Source organism: Apus apus, chromosome 12 (genome assembly GCF_020740795.1).
Source record: "Apus apus isolate bApuApu2 chromosome 12, bApuApu2.pri.cur, whole genome shotgun sequence".
NCBI lineage: Eukaryota > Metazoa > Chordata > Aves > Apodiformes > Apodidae > Apus > Apus apus.
This window is the reverse complement of record NC_067293.1, coordinates 1,649,412-1,672,351: the sequence shown is the minus strand read 5'-3', so window position 1 is coordinate 1,672,351 and position 22,940 is coordinate 1,649,412. Positions and strand designations below refer to the sequence as shown.

Genomic DNA, 22,940 nt, shown 5'->3' with positions numbered 1-22,940 from the left:
AAAACCCTCTGCTGTTTGGAGAGAAGCCGGTACAACTGCCGGCCTGCAAGCCAACCAACCAAATTATCTGGAAGACTGAATGTGATGATCACTCTGCAGTTTTCATTTTGGAAAGCACTCCTAAGCTTTCTAAATCTTGTTCTTTAAGCCAGCCAACACACACTTAAAGTCCCACTCCAGCACCTGGCTGGGCCCTATCAGATAGGAAAGCCCATCCCACCCCATCCCATCGGCAGCTGATCGGCACAGAGACACAGGGTATTTTGTTTCCATAAACAAATTGGACTATTCAAAGGTTTTCATCTTTAAATTTAATTAAAGAAAAATGTCTCAAAGTGATTAAGCATGTCTGACTTCCAGCTTCATTTAATGGCACAAGCCAGTTCAGGAAATTGTAGAAAGCAAGCTCAGTTAGGATTTTATTTTAATAAAAAGAAAAAAAAGAGAAAAGTCTCAATATGTGAGGTCCTATTAAAAAAGTGGCTGTTCACTTGTAAACAGAATAAAAATGTTAAGAACACAAAGTTTCATACAGCTTAAACAAAACCACTTTTCTGAAGCAGTACGAGTAATGATACAACACCATAAGAACAGCAAAAGCCAAAACAAAATGGCAGAAGAATCAAATAACATTACTCACTAAAATGATAAATTATTTACATTGAATAGCTTGACATTTTTATTGCTCCAATGGTAGTGTGTTGACAAGTAAATGTAGTAAACTGTCACAGTGGGACAATAATAAACATAACAATATGGTTTTGCATATGGAGTTTTGTACATATCAAGGAAAGCATGGGATTTTTTTTTATTTATTTATCAAGACCATAACAGAATTAGCAAAAATGTTTTTATTTTAAAGTCACCTTTCTACAACTGTATCCACACTTCCTAGACTTGTCTGTGCATGTCTTGGAAGACCTTTTGTTTCCTATAGTAAAAGAACTTCACAGATGCAGGTGGGGAATCAGTAGGCAGGAGCTTTGTTGCTCTGCCAAGTATTCTTTAATACTCCAATACTCCTTAGATACAAAAACTTACTAGATACAAACCCAAATATTTCCTAGATAAAAACTAGAAAGGAAAATCAGTGTCAACATGTTTGTATGAAAAATTAAACACTGACTTGGTAGACAGTAACTGCTTTTAAAAATCTGCTGCAAACTCACACTACTGATAGTTATTAGTTCCCTTTTCTCCTCACTCTCTGCTCAGAGTTTTCTCTTTTGTTGGAACCAGTCAAGGCACTTTCTTTACCACTTCCACTACACTTTGCTAACATTAATCTGTTATATTGCTACAACTTATTTCTCCAATTAACAAGTATCCTCCATAAATAGGTTTCCCAACTCAAGCTGACATCTTATTGTCAAAAATGAGATTTGCAGTCTCTTTAGATACAATTACCCCTGAATGGTTTTATATTAAAGCAAAGGATAGCCCAGGCAAAAAAGAACCTGTAAGCATAGCAGAAGTGCAGAGTTCACAGCAGTACTTACAGCTGCCTTCATCTTTAAATGAGCTATGGAACCCGTGTCTTTCAAATGCAAATGTAATACTGGTGCTGGTTTTGCATTTTAATGCTAATTTATCTACTTATTAAAACATGAAGCTTACTGCAAATGGCAGTTTTGGCTCTCATTCTTTACTAGCCACTTATTTAAATGTCTATCAAAACAGAAAAAGAAGAGACCCTTCCATGGTTTGAAGACTACACAATAATTAAGGGACAAAAGAAAATGTATAGAATTTACATACTTCAAATGTAAACTTTGTAAACTAATATTCTGTGCTTAAATCCCTCGTGGCTCCCAGGAGAGACCCGAGGGCAGCCAGTCAGCTGTGAGCAGAGCAGCCAGCAGTACTGGACATGAGCAGGTCCAGGGGACGGGGACAAAGGGATGAGGTGGGAAAGCAAAGCAGAGATCTTGTTCTGCCTTGGATCTCCAACTACATCCTAGCACAGGCTGGGCAGGGAGCAGCCCAGAAGGACTGGAGGCTCCTGTAGCTCAGGTTATCCTCTCAGCTTGGCACAGCACTTGACAGAAACAAGACAAATCAGGTTGAGAAATTTTGAACTGAATATGCTAAAGTCAGCAAAGACTGAAGATGATCCCTTGTAGCAGCAAGACTGAGAACTGCTAAGCATTCACCACTGACAATTAATTCCTAGAACTCTCATGCAGCTTGCCTGTTCTCTCAGTTGGAAAAGAACATTTTGAATATATAGTCGTATAAAGAAGAAAATAACCTGCTGAGATTCCTTGAGTTTCTTACACAAAAATAAGAAAATTACTAACAAAATTCTGGTGTAACAGTAAGAAACTTCCATTGTTCTGTTAATTAAACTAAGCTCCCTTCATTTACTCCAAAAATTTATTTGTAAGAGAAGTATATAGATTTCATTTGCTTCGTATTATCAAATGGTCTTGCTTAGGCCAGCCATTACTGGAAGTTTTTCTACAGTTACTTCCCTTCCTGAGACCAGGTAAACAGCAATAAATCCAAAAATACTTGTGAATTCACAAAGCATTTGTGGCTCTTCAGACTGTGTCTGAATACCAACACATATGCCTGAACCCTTTCAACTGATCCACTTCCTCCCATCAGTGTATTTTGAAACACTATTCTGATTAAGATAAAGTTTATTTCCACTGGAAAGGATGCTGTGTCACTTCACTGTTAAAATGTTGAAGTTCTATCACACTACAAAAATAACAAAAGTATTACTTCAGCTTTGATTTGGCTCTTCCAAATATTTCTCTTTAGCAATGAAGGTCTCCAGTTACAAAACTTTTTCCTTATTTAAAAACAAAACAAAACTTGACATCCAAGTACTCCTCATGTAAAAAAGAGGCTTTAGGACGTTTCGCTACTAGCAGCTGCCGTCTACCCCACAAATGCCAGTTTTTCAAAGATGGAGAATATTTAAGATTCCTATTTCAGGTTCTACAAACACCTGAAACACTTTTTAAAAGAAAAGACAGAAATGCTATGCATTTTTCTCCCATTTACTAAACAAAGTGCAACTGAGCCCTACACGTTTGGTAGTATGTACAAACTCATTATGGCTTTACCACAAAACCAGCAGGTGAGAGGGTCTGTACAACCAGAGGGACACTAGCAAATGTAATGAGTAAAATGATGTCAGCCTGTTGGCAATAGAATAAGAGCTATATTACATTCTGTAAACCTTGGCATACCACACTTGACATTATGCAAAGAGTCAATATTTACAAATCCATAGTGGGTAAAATAATTAACCCCCTAATGTAAATGATGATTTTGCAAAGTGCAGGACAAAACCAGTGCTGTTGATTGCAAGTCCTATGCAAGCAGGTTATACTAAACTCATGACTACGAGACGCTTACCTGGCCATTTCTATGGAGGGATTACAGGATTGCAACGTGGAAAATGAAATATAGTATGAAATATAGTATGACATGGCACTAGGATGTGTGTTTGAGGACAGCAAATATAGAAATTAATAAGGCAGCATGCTCAGAACAAGTTTAAGCAGCACTGATGTTAGATCCCTAGTGGCAACTTTATCAGTTAAAGTTAAAAATTCAAGAGTGCAACATAGAAGCATCATTTAACATAAAAAAAATGTGCAAATTGTTCTCTTCTTAACAAAAGAAAGTAACATAGCAAGGAAGATACTCTACTGAAGAACATGTTTAAGTCACAGCAAAGTAGACCATCTTCTTTCCAAAATCATCTACAAGGCACTAAGGGTAAAAAATGACAGGTAACATGAAAGACCAAATGCTGTCCCTCAGTCAGGTCGAAATATGGGATATTTTGGTAAGAACTCTATTAATATTACCTGTTGAAGAAGGGAAAAAGAAAAGAACAGAACACAGTAACCAAGAAGTTCAAACCTTCAGCACCATTTCCATGCAACATTAGCTAGTGTGTGAGACTAAGCATATCCAAGATACTCTCGAAGGAGAGAACGTTTCTCAGAGTAACAAAGCCAAGTGTTCAGTCCTTCTGAAATAAAGGGCTTCTGGACACTTGACTTTTTGGGGGTGATTCTCTCTTCTTCGAGCCTACACAATTTTCACAGCTATATGTGAAAGTGGATCTGGGAGTAGCAGGACCACAGAAATATTTTGAATTCTGCTTTCCTGAATGGACTGTTTTGGTTGAAACTTTATGAAATTCAGAGCTAGTAAAGAAAATTTAAAAAGACAAAACAACAAAATCTGAATCAAAGTAATAATAGATACCAATGGAAAAGGTGGGTAGGTGTTAAAGAACTATGGGCTGGTGTGGGAATCACACCAAGGCACAAAGACCCAGTAGGTCTCCCTCACTACAAATTACAGACCAGAACAGAGTACCTGCAGTGCAAATGTAGAATTGTTATGAAGAGAAAACATGTTTAGTGGTGACAATTTTGAAGTCTCAATATATGCCGTGGATGCTCTTGTTAAAAGTGGCCTTCACAGGTCTGTGTCAGAGACAAGTGCACACTTTTCTGAGATTGTTTTTCAGATACGTGACAGTCTTCAAAGTTAAGCATTTTCTCTATAAAATCACAGTTATGGTGAATACCAAATACATAATACAAGTAATACTTACATATTCCATCATATTGCTAGTTTCACATTTCCTTTTACTCAGCTTCCAGTGCAAACCGAGCTATGAAAATAATTATCAGAAGATTAATGCACACCAGCCAGCATTGTTTTGATGAGTAACCTAACAAGCATTAGCACTACCCAGTTACTGGGACGTGGAACACTTCAGGCACAGGTTTTAAGATTAGCAGAAGTGTGGAATTATAACAAGACTATAAAATTCCTACATGCCAATTATGCATAAAAACTTAAATGTTAAAGCTGAAGAAAACAAGCACTCTGATTTTTCTTACCTTATGATATAGTCTGTTATTTTCCCATTCTAGTAACTTCTGAATTGATCTTCTAGTCTAAAATGTAAGTAAAAACTGTATTACTGTATTATAAGAAGTATTACTTATGAACAATTTTTACTTAAGAGCTTTTCCTAGAATTAAATTGACAAATGTAAGATATTTTTTTTTCCCTAGTGCACCTATACACTATTTATTTTTATGGATAGTAAGATTTTATGGCTACAAGTCTTGTAAACTCTGTAGCTGTAAAGAATGTCATTACATTATATCTATTTATCTATTTCCTAAACATTCACTGCTGTGATAAATCAATTGAAATGTAAACCACCGAGGTAATTAAGATCATGTTTACTTGATATTGCTAAAGTGCTTTTCAGAATTACTACTTTGGACCTGATAACACGAGCTGTCAACTTTCTGTTGTTAAAAAAAAAAAAAAAAAAGGAAGTCTTTAAACTTCCCAAATAGAAAAAAAATGTGTTTGTTCCTAATAGAAACAACACAGTAAAACACATCAAACCACAGCTCTGAAATGTTATGGTATCTATCACATACAAAAAAAGTAATTTTTTATTTTAAAATGTATTTATTCTGGAGTGGGGTTGTGAAAAGGAAAGTAATTTTCACTCCAGTTCAGGCAGTCTTGAAGGTCAGTATCCAGTTCTGCAGTCAATTCAATTCTTATCCCTTTAAAAACCCTGGAGATTTAGGATATCATATACTCCCTCCTGTTCTTCAAACTGAGATGGGATTAGCTCTTCTGAAGACTATTAATTCAATTGGTAATTTGGTATCTTTTACTTCATTAACAAGTATTTTTTCTATTTTCTAAGGAATGGAAAATGGAATAGCATTTTGAGTGCAAGTGACATACAAAAAGGGGTTTGAAATGGGAACAATACTATGAAACACTAAATAATGCTATCAGTAATTGCAAAATAAATAGAAGACTGAAACATGGACTTACTCTTTTGTTAAGACAGACTACGGGCCACAGGCTGCAGCCCAGTGTGCAGCAGCAGCACAGGCAGCCACAAAGCAGCCACTTTACATTGACAGGGAGATTCTTCCTCAGGCAGGCATTCACACGGCTGATGCTGGTCTTGAATTCTTCTGGGGCAACCTGCAATAGAAGTGCTGAACTTCAGTGGAAAACCACTACAGGAGTATTTTCTCAGTTATCTGTCCTACAGGTTACATTGAAACATACAGTATGACCTCATCCCTCCAACTCTTAAGTCACTCAGTGAGCATGAAAAGTCACTTTCCTGTAACAAATGCATTTACGGTCCATGGTTTGCAAAAATTTGCATTAAAAAGCTAAACATCACTTAGGTGAACAGCCTCAGCCTCAATTATTACACCTTTAATAAATCAATTGCTCTGATAACATAATGGCCCCAAACAAAACCAGGAGTGGGATGCAGCTGTGCAACATATGCACTGGCTATGCTGACCAAAGAAAAAGAATGACACTTCCAAGGGAAAGTGGGGGACCTTCCAAGTAAAAATGCTTATGTGTCACATGGGAAAAAGGACAATATTGTCTAAATTTATTTCATAGCAATGCAAGCCTACACTGTATCTTGGTAGGTGTGGACCTCTGTTCACAAATAAATTCCTCAAGTGGTCCATATCAACACAAGGCTCCAACATCACTTGTGGCTGCTTCCTAAAATAGGGAAGCCCAGAGAGACAAACTGGAACATATTCAAGGCAAAGAAATGCATCTTGTACCGAGTTATGAATAAAATCTAGCTGTTGAAAAACAACTTATTTAAATTACAGAATATTCAGCAGAGCTTACTCAAAATAATATTTTCTATATATTGCCACTGCAAAGTCACAGTAGAAAACCACATTTTCTATCAGAATTAAGCTCCTCTCTCAGACAGCAGCACGTTTCCTACAGAAGAGAGGACTTACCTTTTTACATACCCCAAATCCCTCATCTCTCTACAGAATCTAAATAACTTACATCTGACAACTCAAATACAGATTCATGGTACTGACACCAAGACTGCACTCTTAACTGTACCACAATCCAGTAATGCAACACACAAAGCAGAATAATCAGATCCACTTGAAGAGACCTGACCAGACAGGAACAAGTTCAAAAAAAATCTTCACTAACTACTTGCCATGTTGAAGAAAAGCAGCCCTAGAATTAGCCTGTACACAAAGATGGGCAACTACTCCACAATCCTTCCAACCAAGCAAGCCCAACTCTGTTCATTTGATTCTGCAAACAAGGGTGGCGACAATAACAGTGTTAATTTCATGACAAAGGCTCCTTTCACCAGAGGAGCAAAGCTATGGGACAGGAAATGGAGAGGACCCAATCCTGCTACCTCTGCCTATTCACCAGAGCTGAATTCATTAAAACATTGCAGGAAAGGAAGTAAATACAACATCTGTTTCCTGGCCATTCAGATCACCATGCAGTACAGAGTCAGAGGTCAGCTGGGTTTGTACACAAGCCAAGCCTATAGTTGGTAATGTAAGAACAAAACATTGTGGTTATTTTATAGCAGGAATTAATAAGTACACAAAGTATTTAATTTGCCATTATATAGACTCCCCGTCCCCAATATTAAGTAGACTTTCTTATAGTTCTTTTTACACATACAAATGGAACAAGTAAAAAAATTTCTTTAGACTGAAAGGAACATTTACATATATTTTATAACAGACATCTTAGTTGGAAAAAAAAGTAACTAAACTGGAAGAAAATGGCAAAACCCCCAAATGTCCCATGTATTGGGACATTTTCAATTAACAGATTAAAAATCACATTGTAATGTGGAAAACTAGCCTGTAGTTGCACGTGTCTGAAACAGAAGGGTTTACAGATCCTGGCAATGCAGGTTCTTGTATTTAGGATATAACAAATATCAGCTGTTAAGACCATTCTGTCTTCTCTGTGGAAGCAAGTTTTATAGTTAAGTACATTTAGGTTGGTTGTATGTAGAATAAGTTACACTGCACAGTTTCTGCAGTCAGACACTTCAAAATAAACTTGAGGTTACAGGCATTAACAAATCAGCTTTCTCAACTCTCAAGGAAGTTTACATGTTCTTCATATTTAGACATACAAATGGCACTTCATTTGGTAAGTCATGAAATTTGTGTATGTATTATGTTATTTATTTGAAAGATAAAAATAACTAGTTTTTTTTTTTCTTGACCCCATTAGTACTTTTGCAATGAACTCCACTTAAAAGAGAACATTTCCTTTCCTAGTAGACACCAAGTTTACTGGACCTTGACAGTAACATACCCCAATCCCAAATACACCTGTACAAACCTACCAAAGACAATAGAATTTAACAGTCTAGAATTCAGCTTAACACAAAGAGGTCTCATCATCAGTGACAACATCCAACATGAAAAGAAGTCAGCCAAATTCCTTGATCACAGCAGGCAGAAAAATGTGGGAACTAGTAAGAAAGCACTGGGATGGTGAAATTCCCTATTTCTGTGCTACTTTTAAGGGCATCACTGTCCACACCAAGTTAACACTTTGATGCTAATTTATAAGAACAATATAGAGAATACCCCAGCAAATGGCTCAACTAGAAACCAACTTTGGATGCCACAAAAACCCTGAAAATGTCTATTCCAGAAATTCTGGTATGATGTCTATCTTCACACAGTGTTATGAAAGCACCACAACTACCTGTTAAGGCACCAACTACTTTAATGTACAGGTGGATCTCTTAACTGCAACATAAGATGAAATTACTTAAGATGGCCTTGGCTAACCCAAACTATAGGATGTATTTCTCCCTTTAGGAAATGTAATCACAATAAATTTTTTTGTCAGCCAATGACATCTTCATTTGACACTATAGGAACCAGTGACCAAGATAAGCCTCACTCTGGGATAAACAGAAGCAAAACAGTTTTGTTGCTCTCAGTTGCTCAGTAACAGTTAAGCATTGTTATATAGTGACAAATAAAGAAATATCTGTAAATAAAGTAACTGTTCTAATTGAATAATAAAACCGTATCCAAATTAAATGGTCACCAAAGGATTTTTTATTTTCTGGCATAATTTTAAACCTTGCCTTTCTTGCAGGTACCAATATTGAAAAGCCCAATGTATTTTAAAGAAACAGAGAATTAAGAGTGCCTCCTGCACAAAGAAAGCTCTCTAAGAAAGTCTAGGTTTGGGGATTTTTGGAAAGTCTCTTGGAGAGCTTCTGTATGGGTCTTGGAAAGAATGAGATAAATACATAGCTCCTGGCTGTGCAGTACACCTTGTAAAGAGACATTAGTTCCTTTTAGGTCTTTAAGGGAGGGGAAAAAAGAAAAACATAAAAGGAAAGCAGAGGGTGTCATAATATTTTACAACAGGATGCAAGAGAATCTACAAACACAGGAAGAGAGCAAGTAAAGCCCAGCAGGCCTGATCTCTCTCTTCAATCATCATGATCACAAACCCTATCCATCACATGTTGCAATGGGATCACAATACCAGGACTACATTTTATGGCATACATTTCCCTGCATTGCACAGTAACCTCTGTATAGGACCCTTATTGTTTTAAGATCAGGGCAGGAAACTCCACTTTTTTTCCCCTAAGGTTTCACTGCCTCCATAATTTTCTCATCACCTGGAAGAGTGTGTACTATCGTGCCATGTACCAGGAAGACTGTTTTTTTTAAAAGCTTTTAAATGCTTCTTTTAAAAGAATTAATACTCCTATAAAACTGTAGCAGACAGAATTTAAATTTAGGCCAAAGTTCAATAACACTATTACAAGTTAAATATTGCCTCTGCATTAAGTGTAGCCAAACCTTTTCTTAAAGTAGTCCATTGAAAAGAATGCACTGCTTGAAAGCCTAGATCAGTATTGACAAACCAGCTGAACCTTGTGTCTCATCCTGCAAGATAAATATTCAGTCAATCTAGCTGAATTAGCTAGGCCCGACATCTGACCTACCAGATATTTGCCTTTCCTTTATTGTTTTATTGCCTGTGTTTTATCCACAAATATACACATTCACCTCTCCCCAAGGCAGCATATTTCAATTAAATATTAAGTGGTAATTACATGCATCTTGGCTCTAGGCTAATTTACAATGACTATCCAGACTGTAAAAACTAGGAGATGAGGAGTTAGGGGAGATGGGAGAAGAAGTATTTCAAATTTTTAAAGAAGAAAACTAGTGGAAGGTTTACAATCATCATTATGTAGATGGGCAAACTGAGGATCAGGAAGCTTAAGTAAATTCCTAAGACCACACAGAGGCATAAATCCAAAAAGTCAGGGCTTCTGGGAGAAATGTGTAGCTAGATAGTTTTATCTATTTGGGATTTTTATTGTGCATTGGATATACTTTCATCCTGCATTTAAAAGCCTAGATCTTCATCTGTATTTATTAAAAAGAAAAATGATGCCACAGAGAAATCTATCAACCCCACCTATTGGCTTAATCTTTTATACTCCATTAGCAGCTGGGATATATTATTAATAGCAACCCACAGTGGACAACAAGGCCATTAAATTTAATATTACAGAGGCATTCTGAATAAAGTATGACATTGCCTTACACTGCCTGTGTACTAATGCAGGTTCATGGTAAACATTTTAATCACTAATTGTTAATATATAAAAACTCACTATGAGATACATGAATTGTTATTTTGTAAAAAGCAAACATTTGCATTTTAAGAACAGTGGAAGATCTTAAAGTGATGTATCAATGGACCACAGTGCTTCTTATTGTGCATCATTTATCAGGGTACTTGAAGAAAACATTCTTACTGGAAAAAACAGATTTGAGTTTTCATTTTCAACAGGGATAAAGGTGACTGCCATAAACAGAGGAAGAAGCAGATTATTTTTTCTTGCAATTCATGGAAGTATTAAAAAACAAAACCCCCACAGCTGTGGTTTTTAATGTGCTCCATGGCAGTGTGAGGCAGGCAGCAAGAAAAACGTGTTTACTGTCTCATCCGACTGCTGTTTTGCCCTCGCAGAAGGGAACTCATTTATCGTTGAGTTCTTACTCAGAAAGCCTCTCAAATCCACACATGAGAAATAGATAACAGGGTATCAAGATGCTGAACAGAAGCAGCATACCTCTATCCTGCAAATCCCTCCTCATGTGATTTATGTTGTCACTGATTAGAGCTATAGAACAAGAAGGGTAAATGCCAAGCAGAACTTCCTCATGCCTCTCTTTGCTAAATTAAGTCCAAGCAGTTGACTGAACCTTAAATTAAGCTTTTGTTCACAGTCTATTTAACAAGAGCAGGCCAATCAAGTGGAAAAGGTGACCGACACCGATGCTTATATTAAAAAGTGTAGGTTTGGGGGTTGGGTTTGTTTTGGTTTTTTAATACACACAAGCATATTTTAGAGAGACAGAAGGAGACTAAATTATATAATCAAATTACCTTTCACTATTTCCTGCTAGGTATTTTCTATAGGCTTATTTAAACCAACTACGACTTGACTAAAAGAACATGAGAATTGTTATTTCCAAAAAAGTATACTGTGGCTTTTCAGCGATCAAAGAGCTTCACAGAAAGAAGAAACCTTCAACATGCAAGGTAGCGAAGTGCAAACGGTGTCACCACCATCCCTCACATGAGACACTGCAACCAGTAAGGCTCTTCCTGTTGAGCTCAGGGAGATTCTGAAGAATGGCCCAAGTTCTCAAGGCTGCCTTTTAACAACTAAAAACTCCAAATAGCAACCTGCTTTTCAATAGTCCTGCTGTCAAAAAAAGCTGGACAAATTCAACACAAATATTGTATTAATTACACTCGGGGGTGAAAAACAAGGAGAAAAAACCCCCAATGGATTTGGCAGCACCATAAGATGCCATCCAGCTGCCTTTTCTATATTGCTAATATGACTCAACAGCTATTGGCAGAGGTTGCAGAGGTGCTGGAGCAATAGGCTAACACATCAGAGAAAGCAGTAAGAGCCAAATAAACTTTCCTCACAAATTCTGGAAAAGATACAAAAGGAGGATATAAAATGAAGCCAATGAAAAGCACTGGAGAGAGAAACAGCAGGAAGAAAAAAAAAAAAAACAACGAGAAAAATAATTCAAAATTTGAAAGTCTAAAAACAAAAGCCAAAACAATTATGGAATTAATTTAGGGCCATAACAAAATTTCATTAGTTAATAGCTACAAATGGTTATTTCTTAGACTTGCATTTACTAAGATGACAGGACTCCAGAGAAAGCAAGACTTGTCACCACTTGATTTTCAGCACTAAATTACTGTATTTCTGGAACTCTACTAAAAACCTACATAATTTGTAGATTTAACACTATCATGTTTTTTTCCTTAAAGCTACAGATAAGACAAATTCCCTTCCACAGATTTACCTAAATATAAACTCAAGACTTGACAGACACATTAAAGAGAGGTCTAGTATTTGAAATAATTTCAGTCTCACCCGAGGCAGCACAAACCCCAGATATCTTTAAAGCAAGGTTAAGTGAGTCTTGCTTTCATGTATATTGCCTGCATGAGAAGTCTGATGCCAGGTTGAGCTTTCCCATGCTTAGCATGTCAATACCAATAGCAATTGCTGCAAATCATGTTGCCTTGTTTCAAAGTCCACTGAAGGGACTGCTCATCAACAGGACAGATTTAATTCAACAGGCTTCAGTGCAGTGCTGGCCTGGGCTGCACTGTGGATTCATGAGCACATATTTGTAAGAACAGTTTAATCTCACACTTACCTTCCCTGTAAGAACAGAAGGAAATTCTGTATCAAACTTGTTGCTCAAGCCAAACCTTGAAAACAAAAGAGACAAACAAAATATATTCCACCTAACTTATTTTGTTTCCCTTTAAAAAAAAATGTAATAGATTTTGTACTTTAAAAAACCCTATTAATTTATTTTGCCCTTACATTTGCATAGTTTCATAATCTTTCAATCTAAGTTTCTATAAGGTCTGGTGTACCATTCATAAGGTCATTTACAAGACAGAGAAATGGAGCTTGCTGTCTTACTTCAATACCTTCAAGTCACTAGGTCAAAAATTCTTTTACAATTGGATGGGAGTAAGTTTCAATCTTTGCTTTCTTTAAGGAAAAAACCTCCAGCTATTACACTCTAGTTTTACTAGGTTTAATAATCCTTTTACTGCTATTTTTCTTACTCATGCAATTTATTCACATGCAACAGACAAAGCTAGTTATAAAGAACACATTCAGCAGCAGCAGCATTGAAATTTATGACCATAGTTTTTTAAAACTTCTTTGGGCTGAGTTAAACTATCTCATGCAAAACTTGTAAGAGCCTGAACAAAGAAAATTACTATGAACGTCAAGAAAATTAAGTCTTAGTTATCCCTGTGACTATTCTTCATTGAAGTGTTGTTATTGAGCATGAGACACGTCTTCATTTTGATCAGTGAAACTTACATGGAGCCAGACTCTGTTTGTAAACCTATGTTACCACTAGCTCCAAAACTACTGAACCAATCAAAGTTTCCAAAAAGCTGGTGTTGGACTTCAGCAGGATACGGACAGTGCAGGTGGACTTCAATTTTTTCACTTAAATTCAAGCATTGAAGTAGGCAAGAGGTTAACTAAGCTCTGATGCTAAACCTGCCAACTTCTGCAGACCAAGAATGCTGATATTCCATCCCCTCTCCCTCACTAGCAATCTTTTACTTTTGCAATTCAGTAATTTAACAAAATACTACAGCAGCTGGCCTCTCAGCTACAACCTGTATGATTTAATACATGTACACTTGTGTACAGTGTAATAATTCCGATATCCATGGCAATGTAGCTTGTTTAGAAGTATACAAAAATGTAAAATAAACCTTAAAAAGAGAAAAGCTTAATTGTGCTGTCTTTAGAAACCCAGTAAGTTAATGAAAATGTTTGTTAACAATACTGGTGAAGTCCAATCGACGATACTGGTGACAGCTCAATCTGCCTAATTTAAATCAAAGCCTTGACTCCTGTAAAAAGCAGCATATTGGAGAACTAGTTGTATAAAACAAAAAAAAAAAAAACCAACACCAAAACAAAACCTAAAGAGTAGATCCTAGTAGAAGTGTTTCTCAACTTTTGTCTCTTAACCTATTCTAAGGACTATAACCAATTGCCACCTATTTGTGTTTGTTTCATCCAACATATTTTCACTGAAAACTTTATAGATGTGAAGATCAGGGAACTGAAGGTCAGCAGAACAGGCTACTGCATATCCATGGGAACTGGAAAGCCATGATGTTAAATTAGTGCTACAAAACCAGTCAAAACAGTAAGATTTCAGGCAAGCACAAAGGTTACAAATATAAGCACATTTCCATTATCTGTGAATGTGATCTGGCAAGTCAGCCTCCACATTTTGTGACTTTTCTTTTTAAGCTGAACTCTTCCAATTTTGTTATATTTTTACAGAAGCTTGAAGAGCAATGATGTAGTCTTTTCAGTCTTTAAAACAAATCCAGAAAAGACTGACAGAGCGAAGCACTTACACAAGCCTGTTTTGAGGAATACGGACTTTTCCGTTTATCAGCAATGAAACTACCTGAAATGATCACAAAGTTGTAGCAATCAGACAACACGAGAAATTAACAACTAGAAAAGTCAAGTAATACTGCAGCATTATTTACTCTACCCATATAACAGACTAATTCCACTAAATCATGTCAAAGGCCCACCTAGCCCAGAACACTGACTCTTACAGTGGCCAGTAGCACCTGTCTAGGAAACAGCAAAAGAAAAAAAGAAAATATGCACTAGCATTTCCCCAGGATACTCTTGTGACCTTCAACAATTTGTGGTTCAAAAACTTCCTAAGCCATAGATAGTGTCTTATCTCACTGGTCACATAAAGTGACTAAAATTTCCATTGCATCACCAGTTTCCATAAAGAATAACATAAATCAGTGCTTTCTGATATAGATCTGTTAGGACCAGAATGCATTTTACGACTCTAAATTTGAAGGCTGATCATGTCATGACACTTATTTAACACCCAAAATGTAGGAGTTGCCAAAACACTGCATTATCATACATCCAAGAAACCTCAGTTGCAGAAATGCATGTCTTTTACACTGACACCTGGAAATGGCAAAAAGAATATAAAAGTTTTGACTACACTGAAAACAAGACTGCATTACATTAGAGTAATGTGTTTACTCAGCATCCCTGCTGGCTTCTAGCACAGTTTTATTAAAGTCTCTCTTGAAGTCGTACAGACTATCCTCATAATGATTTACCACAGTTCAGAAATTTTCAAGTCCTATCAGATGGGGGAGAATTCACCAACAATCTAGAAAAGTTGTAAAGTGGACAGAAAGCAGCTTCTCAGAGGGAGCTGGAATAAGATACAATCGTAAATCCTGCATAAATTAAAGACTGAAAGGAATAAGCTGAATTTGCAGCTGCAAACCCCATATACAACAGGCATCACATTGTAAAATCCTTTCCACTAGTTTGCAAAGTATAAGGAAGTACAGTCTCCTTCCACCTATCTTGACCAGACAAACTCAGATCCCAAATACTATTTTTTTTAATGACAATTCACCTTAGCTTTGCCCAGCATTAGGAAATAAAACATTAATCAAGAGCCCCGAGCTGAAATCTCCTTGAACACCTAACAAGTCTCTTCCTAGTCTAGGATCTTTTCCAATTAAGCCAACAGAACTAGTGAAGAGCATCCTTACCTCTGGATGATGCTTGGAAAACTAAGTTTTTGATAAAGTGAAAGGATGAGGTCATTTCCTATTTTAAATATGTGGATTTTCATATTTTAAATATGCAGAAGATGGAGTAGTATCAGACAATAATCAACTGTCATCTTATCAGAACTGAGAACACCTGGATTTTCCCTAATGTATGACAAAATGCTTTTCATTAGCACCTGGATTGTGGATCCCTGGGGCACTCCTACAAAAAACACAGTGGAATAACAAAAGTTAACTTGTATCCAAAACCAGGTGGTTTGCAAAGTTAATCAGGAAACAAGCTGCAAGGGCAAAAATATGCTTAATGGCTACTTCATTACCTCATTACTATCCATCCACATGGACTTCATTACATGGAAAAATTACAGCAGATAAATAAAAACCTATAATCAAGTTAGAGTTTGTTTACTGCTCTGTTTTTGAAAGTTACTGCCCTTGCTTTGGTAGGCATATGACTCAGTCTTCACTAAAAATATTTATATTGAGATACTTGGATGTATCAACCAGAGTCCCACTGGCTATGCAAGAAACAGCAAACAATGGGTTTATAACTCATTAAAATGGAATTTCAGAAGCAAAGACATTTACTAAGTCCTAGCAATTTCTCTGTGCTAAAATTAAAAAACTTTTTGAAAACAATAAATGACTGATAGTTAAATTTTCAAAGTAAAAATCTTCTAGAGTGAAAGACTTGAACAAGACAAGCAAAAACTTTGCTAACCTCTTTCACATACATCCTCTCTCTGTGAGTAAAATAAAGTCCACTTTATACAATCACTCTTACGTACACAGTGGTAAAGGGGCTAGCAAAACAGATGGTGGAAAAAAAGCAAGATCCTGCTGAAAACCCTCAGAAGATTATTGGAATTTATGTTTAGTACTGTGGGATACTGCAGCAGAACTCCATTATGGTCAGCAGCTCACTGACAAGGTCATAAGAATGAAGACTCTCATGCATGAAACTAAATCTACTAACTTGGGATTTTTATAAGAGGAATGTACATGAAAAGCTGGAGCAGAAGATTACCCTGGAATTAGAGAACTATCCCTTCTGTTTACACCAAAAGTATCCAAGGCCAGTATCAGAGGAGAAACAGAAGGCATCTGGAACAAAAATCCAAGGAAAACAATGGCTTTTTAACAATAACTTTTTTTTTTTTTTTAAAGTGTCTGACTTATCAGAACAGAAATTTTTATCAACAATTTTCCAGACAGTTTCAAAAAGCAAACACAAGTTTTATTCAATGATGTATCTCAGTTCAGTAACTAGAGCAGGCTGCTTCTGAAGCCAACTGATTTCAAAAGCAGCAGCATCTGTGTGATCAAAAAGTGTCAGAATTTCAGAGCTGATACATACTAACCAGAACTCCTAAGGAAACAAACAACTTCCATTTAGCAAGGAGGTTAGGACTGCATACTAGAGTTTCCACTGTATAATTGCATTTTAATGATAACATCCACTAACTGTTTTTACCAATATAAGGAGATTTAAAATTACACCATGAATTGGTAAGAGCTGCCTTCTGCCACTCAGGCAGCTGTATTTGTTACAGGAAGAAAGCTGGAAGAAATGGAAGAAAAAGAAAATAAGCTGGATGGGAATTCAGCTCAGTTACAAGGGTATGTATGTGCTGGCTTATGATTTCTGCATCACTTACAAGTATTGCTTTTTTTTTTGATGTAGACATGACTCGTTGACAGAGTTCTTGGAGATGCTCCAGCCCATGCCCAAAAGATTCTGGAGCCAAGAAGGAACTTTAAGGGACATCACTGATACACCAAAAGCATCACAGCAGGCAAAGCAATTAAGTGTGTAATGTTTTTTCTGGTTTAGTGCTCAGAAACAGTTAATTAAGAAAGTGGGTAGGTGGCATTCTGACCATTCTGCTTGTGTTACATTCCTCCTTTAGTCAGGCCACATGTTATTTGGGGTCAGGACAGAAGGAAATTTGTCAACACAAGCAAGCACACTGCGGTGCAGCACAGCAACTACCCGCTGGCACCAGCTCAAGGCAAACCTGATCCAGACTTACATGGTGGGCACAGTATCAAATCCAACATTACTTCTCTTAGGATGAGAGCCTTTCCCACCCCGTGTTTCTACTGCAGATAGCTAGATCACACTGCACCTATTCACAGAGAAATGCACATACTTATATGCAATCCATAGGCAGGCCCAGAGCAACACAAGCTTGATGGATCTCTGCAATACAAACATTTCGATACCTCCCTCACTACTGTGAAAATGAATGTAACAGCCAAGAAACTGTTATGGACGTTCTTTCATATATTAATTCCTCCCCTTGCAGGAGCAGGAATACTAAGAAAATCCCTACGAGTAAACACTACGTGTAAGGCCACTCAGTTTTCTCATCTTCTGTTCCAACTGTTTAAATGAGTAGCAAACATTCTGGCTCATGCTGCCTTCTAATGATAAAAACACTTAACCTAGACCAAACTCACAACTAAGTTTGGAGAAGAGGAACTACAACACAGCCGTGTGCCTCCTCTGCAGTGCAGTGGGGGGTCCAGGGCTCACCTGAGCCAGGGAGGGTCACAGTAACGCTGTTTGAACACACTGCTGATCCTCCCATCGTGTGCAGTTCACTTTTTACCTAACAGATTGTTTGGAAAAAGTACAGCCAGGACTGTCAGGGTTGGCTAACTGCTGCATCTGCACCGAACAAGCCAGCTGAACTTCAGACGTTCAGTCACGACTTCGGGTTGCCTCGAGCTACCGGAAAATACGAAGTTTCCCGTTTTGACACGTTAAAAGCAAAACTTATCTCACAGAACTGGTGACGGGAGGGTGTGTGTGTGGGGGGGAGCAGGTCTGCAGATCGCGGTAACGCGGGCAGCTCGTGTCTGCGGGGGAGGGGAGGCGGGAAGGGATGGGGCTCAGTCCTCCGCCTGGCCGTACCCCCTCCCGGCAGCGCGGTGCCCCCGGCAGCGCGGTGCTCCCGCCCGGCCGCCTCCCCCGCCCCCGCCCCGCCGACCTGTCACGCTGCCTCCTGCCCACCGCCAGCCCCCTACTCCTTACACGGTGATGTGCCCGGCGCCCCGTACCGCTACGGGATCCGGCGCATCGCGGGGCCGAGGCAGCTCCTGGCTCCGCACCACAGGCTCGGACTCCTCCTCCTCCTCCTCCTCCAGCTCATAGATAGTGTCGAAGTCCGCCATGTTGGGCAGGAGCACGCTCATCTCAAGCCCTCCCCCCGCGCCGCCGGCCCGCGCGCCTGCGCACTGCGCCCCCGGGGGCGGAGCCCGCGCTCCCGCAGGCGCCCGGCGCGCACGCGCAGTGGCGCGCGAGGCGGCGTGTGCGCGCGCGGGCGGCACGAGGGGGTTCTGAGGGGAGCGCGCCCCGCCGGGCCGGGGGGGGGGTGGGGGGGGGGCAGGTCCTCGGGCTCCGGGGGCGGCTGCTGGGGGGGCGCGGGGCCCCCCCGCGGGGCCGGGCTGTGGCGGGAGGCGGGGCCGGGGTTGCGCCTCAGGTGCGCGCGCCCCTTCCCGCCCAGCCCCTGCCGGGCGGGGGTCGCGAGCCGGCGCGAGGGGCTGCGGAGGGGGCGCGGCGCGCGCGTCTCGCGCTTCGCTCCGTCTGCCCGCGGACGGTTCTCCTCGGGTTTGCCCCCTCGCCGGGTGCGTTTCTGAGGCGTCTGTAACAAAAGCAGACGGGTGGGTCCTTCCCCCGCTGCCCCGCGCGTTTCCCGCCCCTTGCCCGCTGGGGTTTTCCTCAGCGGGGTGGCCGAGGCGCAGGTGAGGGGAGGAGGGGATGAGCTGTTTCCCTGAAGCTTTGAGGGGGGTTGTCTGGGGTTTGTCGGCCGGTTTGGAAGCTGGCTTGGGTGCAGGGTAACGGGGTGGCGAGGGAAGAAAGGCCACAGAGGAGGAGGACCAAAATTGGGGAAGAAAAATCCCGGAATCGGTGAGAGGAATGCTCCCTCCCGCCCCCGGCAGGCAGGTGTAAATGGGGATTGAGATCAGCTTCAGCACTTCATTGGTTAACTGCAAATGGAATTAAGCCCAAAAAGTGTTGGTGTTTGTAATTGCATTGTAGGAATCAGAAATAAAATTCTGGGAGGGCTTATAGGTTGACTGGGGTTTTTAAAATAAAAATAAAGATGGGTCTGGTATGTGGCCAAATCTGAATTCCTGACCCACAGCGACTGTAAGGAAGTGAGCTCATCTCCTTAGCAGGGAGAATGGGTCTCCATCCCTCTCTGCTGCTCTTAAAAAAATACTTCCCTCATAAGTCGTCCTTGCTGTCTTTCAGGATTTCCTAAACTGCAGCAAAATGCAATTGACTTGGGTGTGACGTTTTTTGCTGCTTCCAAAAGCAAAATTGCACGAGCTACAGTTTTTCAGTGCTGCGTTCCCCTACTTCAGCACATTATCCATATTATGAGGAGCTGCAGGTAAATCACTCTCTAATGACTTTAGATATAAATCACAACTAAGGGAAAAGATGCTGTTATAAAATGAAATTGAAATACATGTTCTATGCTCTATTTTCGTTGAAGTAAGATTTTCTTGTTTAGTGAGTAATATTGTCAATAAATTGCAGATAAAATAAGTGTAATTTACCAAATATTAAAAGGATGTTCTAGTAAGACCCATGTCAAAAAAAGTTAAAATAATTCTATAATTGAGAATCTAATGTTTTTTCTAATTGTCTTCATTTGTATGTATGTGATTGCCATTCATGGAAAGAAAGTCTTGAAACCACTGAAATAAAGTTAAATATGGGGGTGCTATTAAGGCACTGGCCTTTATTTTACTCTCAGTTAAATTTGGGGTGTCTGCTTTAACTGATGTGAAAGTCAAAATGGTCAAACTTGTAATCGGACCTGAAAACACTTTAAGAAATTATAGAACCATGAATGGTTAAAGTTGCAAGGGGCCTTGAAGATCATCAGATTCCAACCTCCCTGCTATGAGCAGGGACACCTCCCACCAGATCAGGCTGCACAAGCCTCATCCTGCCTGGCCTTGAACACCTCCAGGGAGGGGGCAGCCACAACCTCCCTGGGAAACCTATTCCAGCACCTTACTAGCCTGATGGTGAAGAATTTATTCCTGAAGTCTAATGTAAATCTCCCGTCTTTAAGTTTAAAACCATTACCCCTTGTCCTATTGCTGCCCTCTCTGATGAAAAGTCCCTCCCCAGCTTTTCTGGAGCCCCTTCAGGTACTGGAAGGCCAGTGAGGTCTCCCTGGAGCCTTCTCTTCTCCAGGTTGAACAGCCCCAACTCCCTCAGCCTGTCTTCATAACAGAGCTTCTCCAGCCCTTTGATCACCTATGGGGCCTTTCTCTGGACCCTCTCCAACAGCTCCATGTCTCTCCTGTGCTGAGGGCTCCACAGCTGGACACAGTACTGTCTTTGTGCCTGGGGTTGCACCGACCCAGGTGCAGGACCCTGTATTTGGCCTTGTTGAACTTCATGAGGTTGGCATTGGCCCATCTCTCAAGGCTGTCCATCTGCCTCTGGATGGCATCCCTTCTCTCTAGAGTGTCAACTACTCATTTCAGACACTTCCATATTTCAACAAAGTTAGGGGTTGTTGGATAATAGGAATGTACTCTTCCTGTTTGGAGAATGTATTTTAAGGCTGGTGGCTGAACCAACATGTTTCTTGATCAACATCAGCTCAAGAAGTGGAGAGGATTCAGAGCTCCAGGGCCTCACTGGAGAATCAAATACCTCAGTTTTGGTACCTCAGAAATATTCTCTTTTTCAAAAAGAGTGAACAGAATAAACAGTATTGGACCTCACCTATAATGTACCCCCTTCCTGAATCAGTTGATATGAGCTGTGATTACTGATTCCTTTTTGAGAGAGAGTTCAGCATACAAGCTCTTGAGAGTTGTTTGTTGCAGCAGGTTGTTGGGAGGGGTGTTGGTTTTGGTTTTTTGTGGGTTGTTTTTTTCTTGTTTTGTTGTTTGTGGTGGGTTTTGTTTTGTTTGTTTGTTTTTCCCTGATTAGCTTGTTTCTTCAGTTCTTAATGTGAATACTTCTGGAAAGATTGAAATAAACTTGTAGAAAAAATCAACTGCTGGGATGTGGTGGTTAGTGAGGAGATGTCTCTTTGTACAAATTATTTCCATTGATGCAAAATCACTTTGTGATGGAATAAAAAGCAGTTTTCATAGAACTGTTTCCATCTATGGGACACTTGAGCATCTTTGGAGAACTTACCTTGGTTGGAATCAGGATTAACTTGGCACAGAAGCAAGTTAAGCTGTCGTAATGTCAGAACATCAATGTTTATGCTTCACAGTCTTCAGGTGAAAAACTGCTTTATTTCAATGCTGCTTTCAAACCCTTTTTTTCGGTTAAGCTTTCTGTTTTCTTGGCTGTCCTGCAGATGCTAGGCTGCTGGTGACTTATATTACTTTCCAAATGGATTTTTTTATACTTTCCATGGATGCCCTAAACACTAGTGATCCTCCTGAAATTACCTGCAGTGTGTGGTATCATGCTGTTTGAGTAAAGGTTTCATAATTTAAGAATGAAAAATGCTATCACAGGCAGATGGCTCAACAGAGGGCTGAATGCCAGATGGCCAAGTTGTCATCATGGATCCAAAACCCACTATTAGCTGCTGCTTCTCATGTGCAATTGAGGTTAAAAATGCGTATCAGCTTTTATCAACTTAATATTTTGATCTATTAACTGAAACTTCCCAGTGCCTGGTACTCTTCCTAATGCCCCAAGTATCAGAAGTAAAGCAAATAAAATAGGAAACATTAAAATTAGTGGAAACTTAGAACATTTAAAATATTTTATAGTAGGGTCCTTTCCAATTTCTTATCTAAACTATCTGTCATTAATATAACTACAGATAAATCTGCATTTTTCTTCATTTTCTCTTGCAGATTAATATTTAGAAGTTAGTTAATTAACCCAAATCACTGTGCTGCTACACCGAGTCTCAGCATGAACAGTCTGTGGTCAAATATTCCTTCTTGATTAAGTATTTATAGATAGTGGGACTGAGAAAGGTAATTGTTCCCAAAGCTTTGGCATCTCTACAGTATCCTCAGAAGAATAAATGAGTCAATTAAATGAGTCAGAAGGAATTTGCTGGCTGCTGGAATTAGACAGTTGTGTGATGCCGAATTTTCTTTTGATATCAGCATGATGTTACAGTGGCTCACTACTTTGCAAACTGAAAATACCAATCAAACAGCTGAATTTAAACAGAGTGATGGTTTTCTATTTACATAAAGTGAAAAAGACAGGAAACTGAGAGAGCTTGGGGAAAATACACACTGGGTGAGAAGGATAGGGCTTGATTTATTATTATTTTAATTGCCTAATGGTGCTAAGGGAGAGTCTAATTAAAATCCATGGAGAAGTCTTCAAAGGGGAAAGA

The 22,940-nt window shown here is 39.3% G+C and overlaps 1 protein-coding gene across 1 annotated transcript; it reads right to left on the bottom strand.

Annotated features, from left to right (window-relative positions):
* Positions 1 to 288: 288 nt before the first annotated feature.
* CHIC1 (cysteine rich hydrophobic domain 1) lies at positions 289 to 18,837 on the bottom strand. Its single transcript, XM_051630466.1, has 6 exons — positions 18,614 to 18,837; positions 12,603 to 12,657; positions 5,854 to 6,009; positions 4,884 to 4,940; positions 4,592 to 4,651; positions 289 to 3,830 (listed from the first exon to the last, which is right to left on the bottom strand). The coding sequence occupies exons 1-6, from the start codon at positions 18,772 to 18,774 to the stop codon at positions 3,780 to 3,782; spliced, it is 540 nt and encodes a 179-aa protein (XP_051486426.1). The 5' UTR covers positions 18,775 to 18,837; the 3' UTR covers positions 289 to 3,779.
* Positions 18,838 to 22,940: the final 4,103 nt, after the last annotated feature.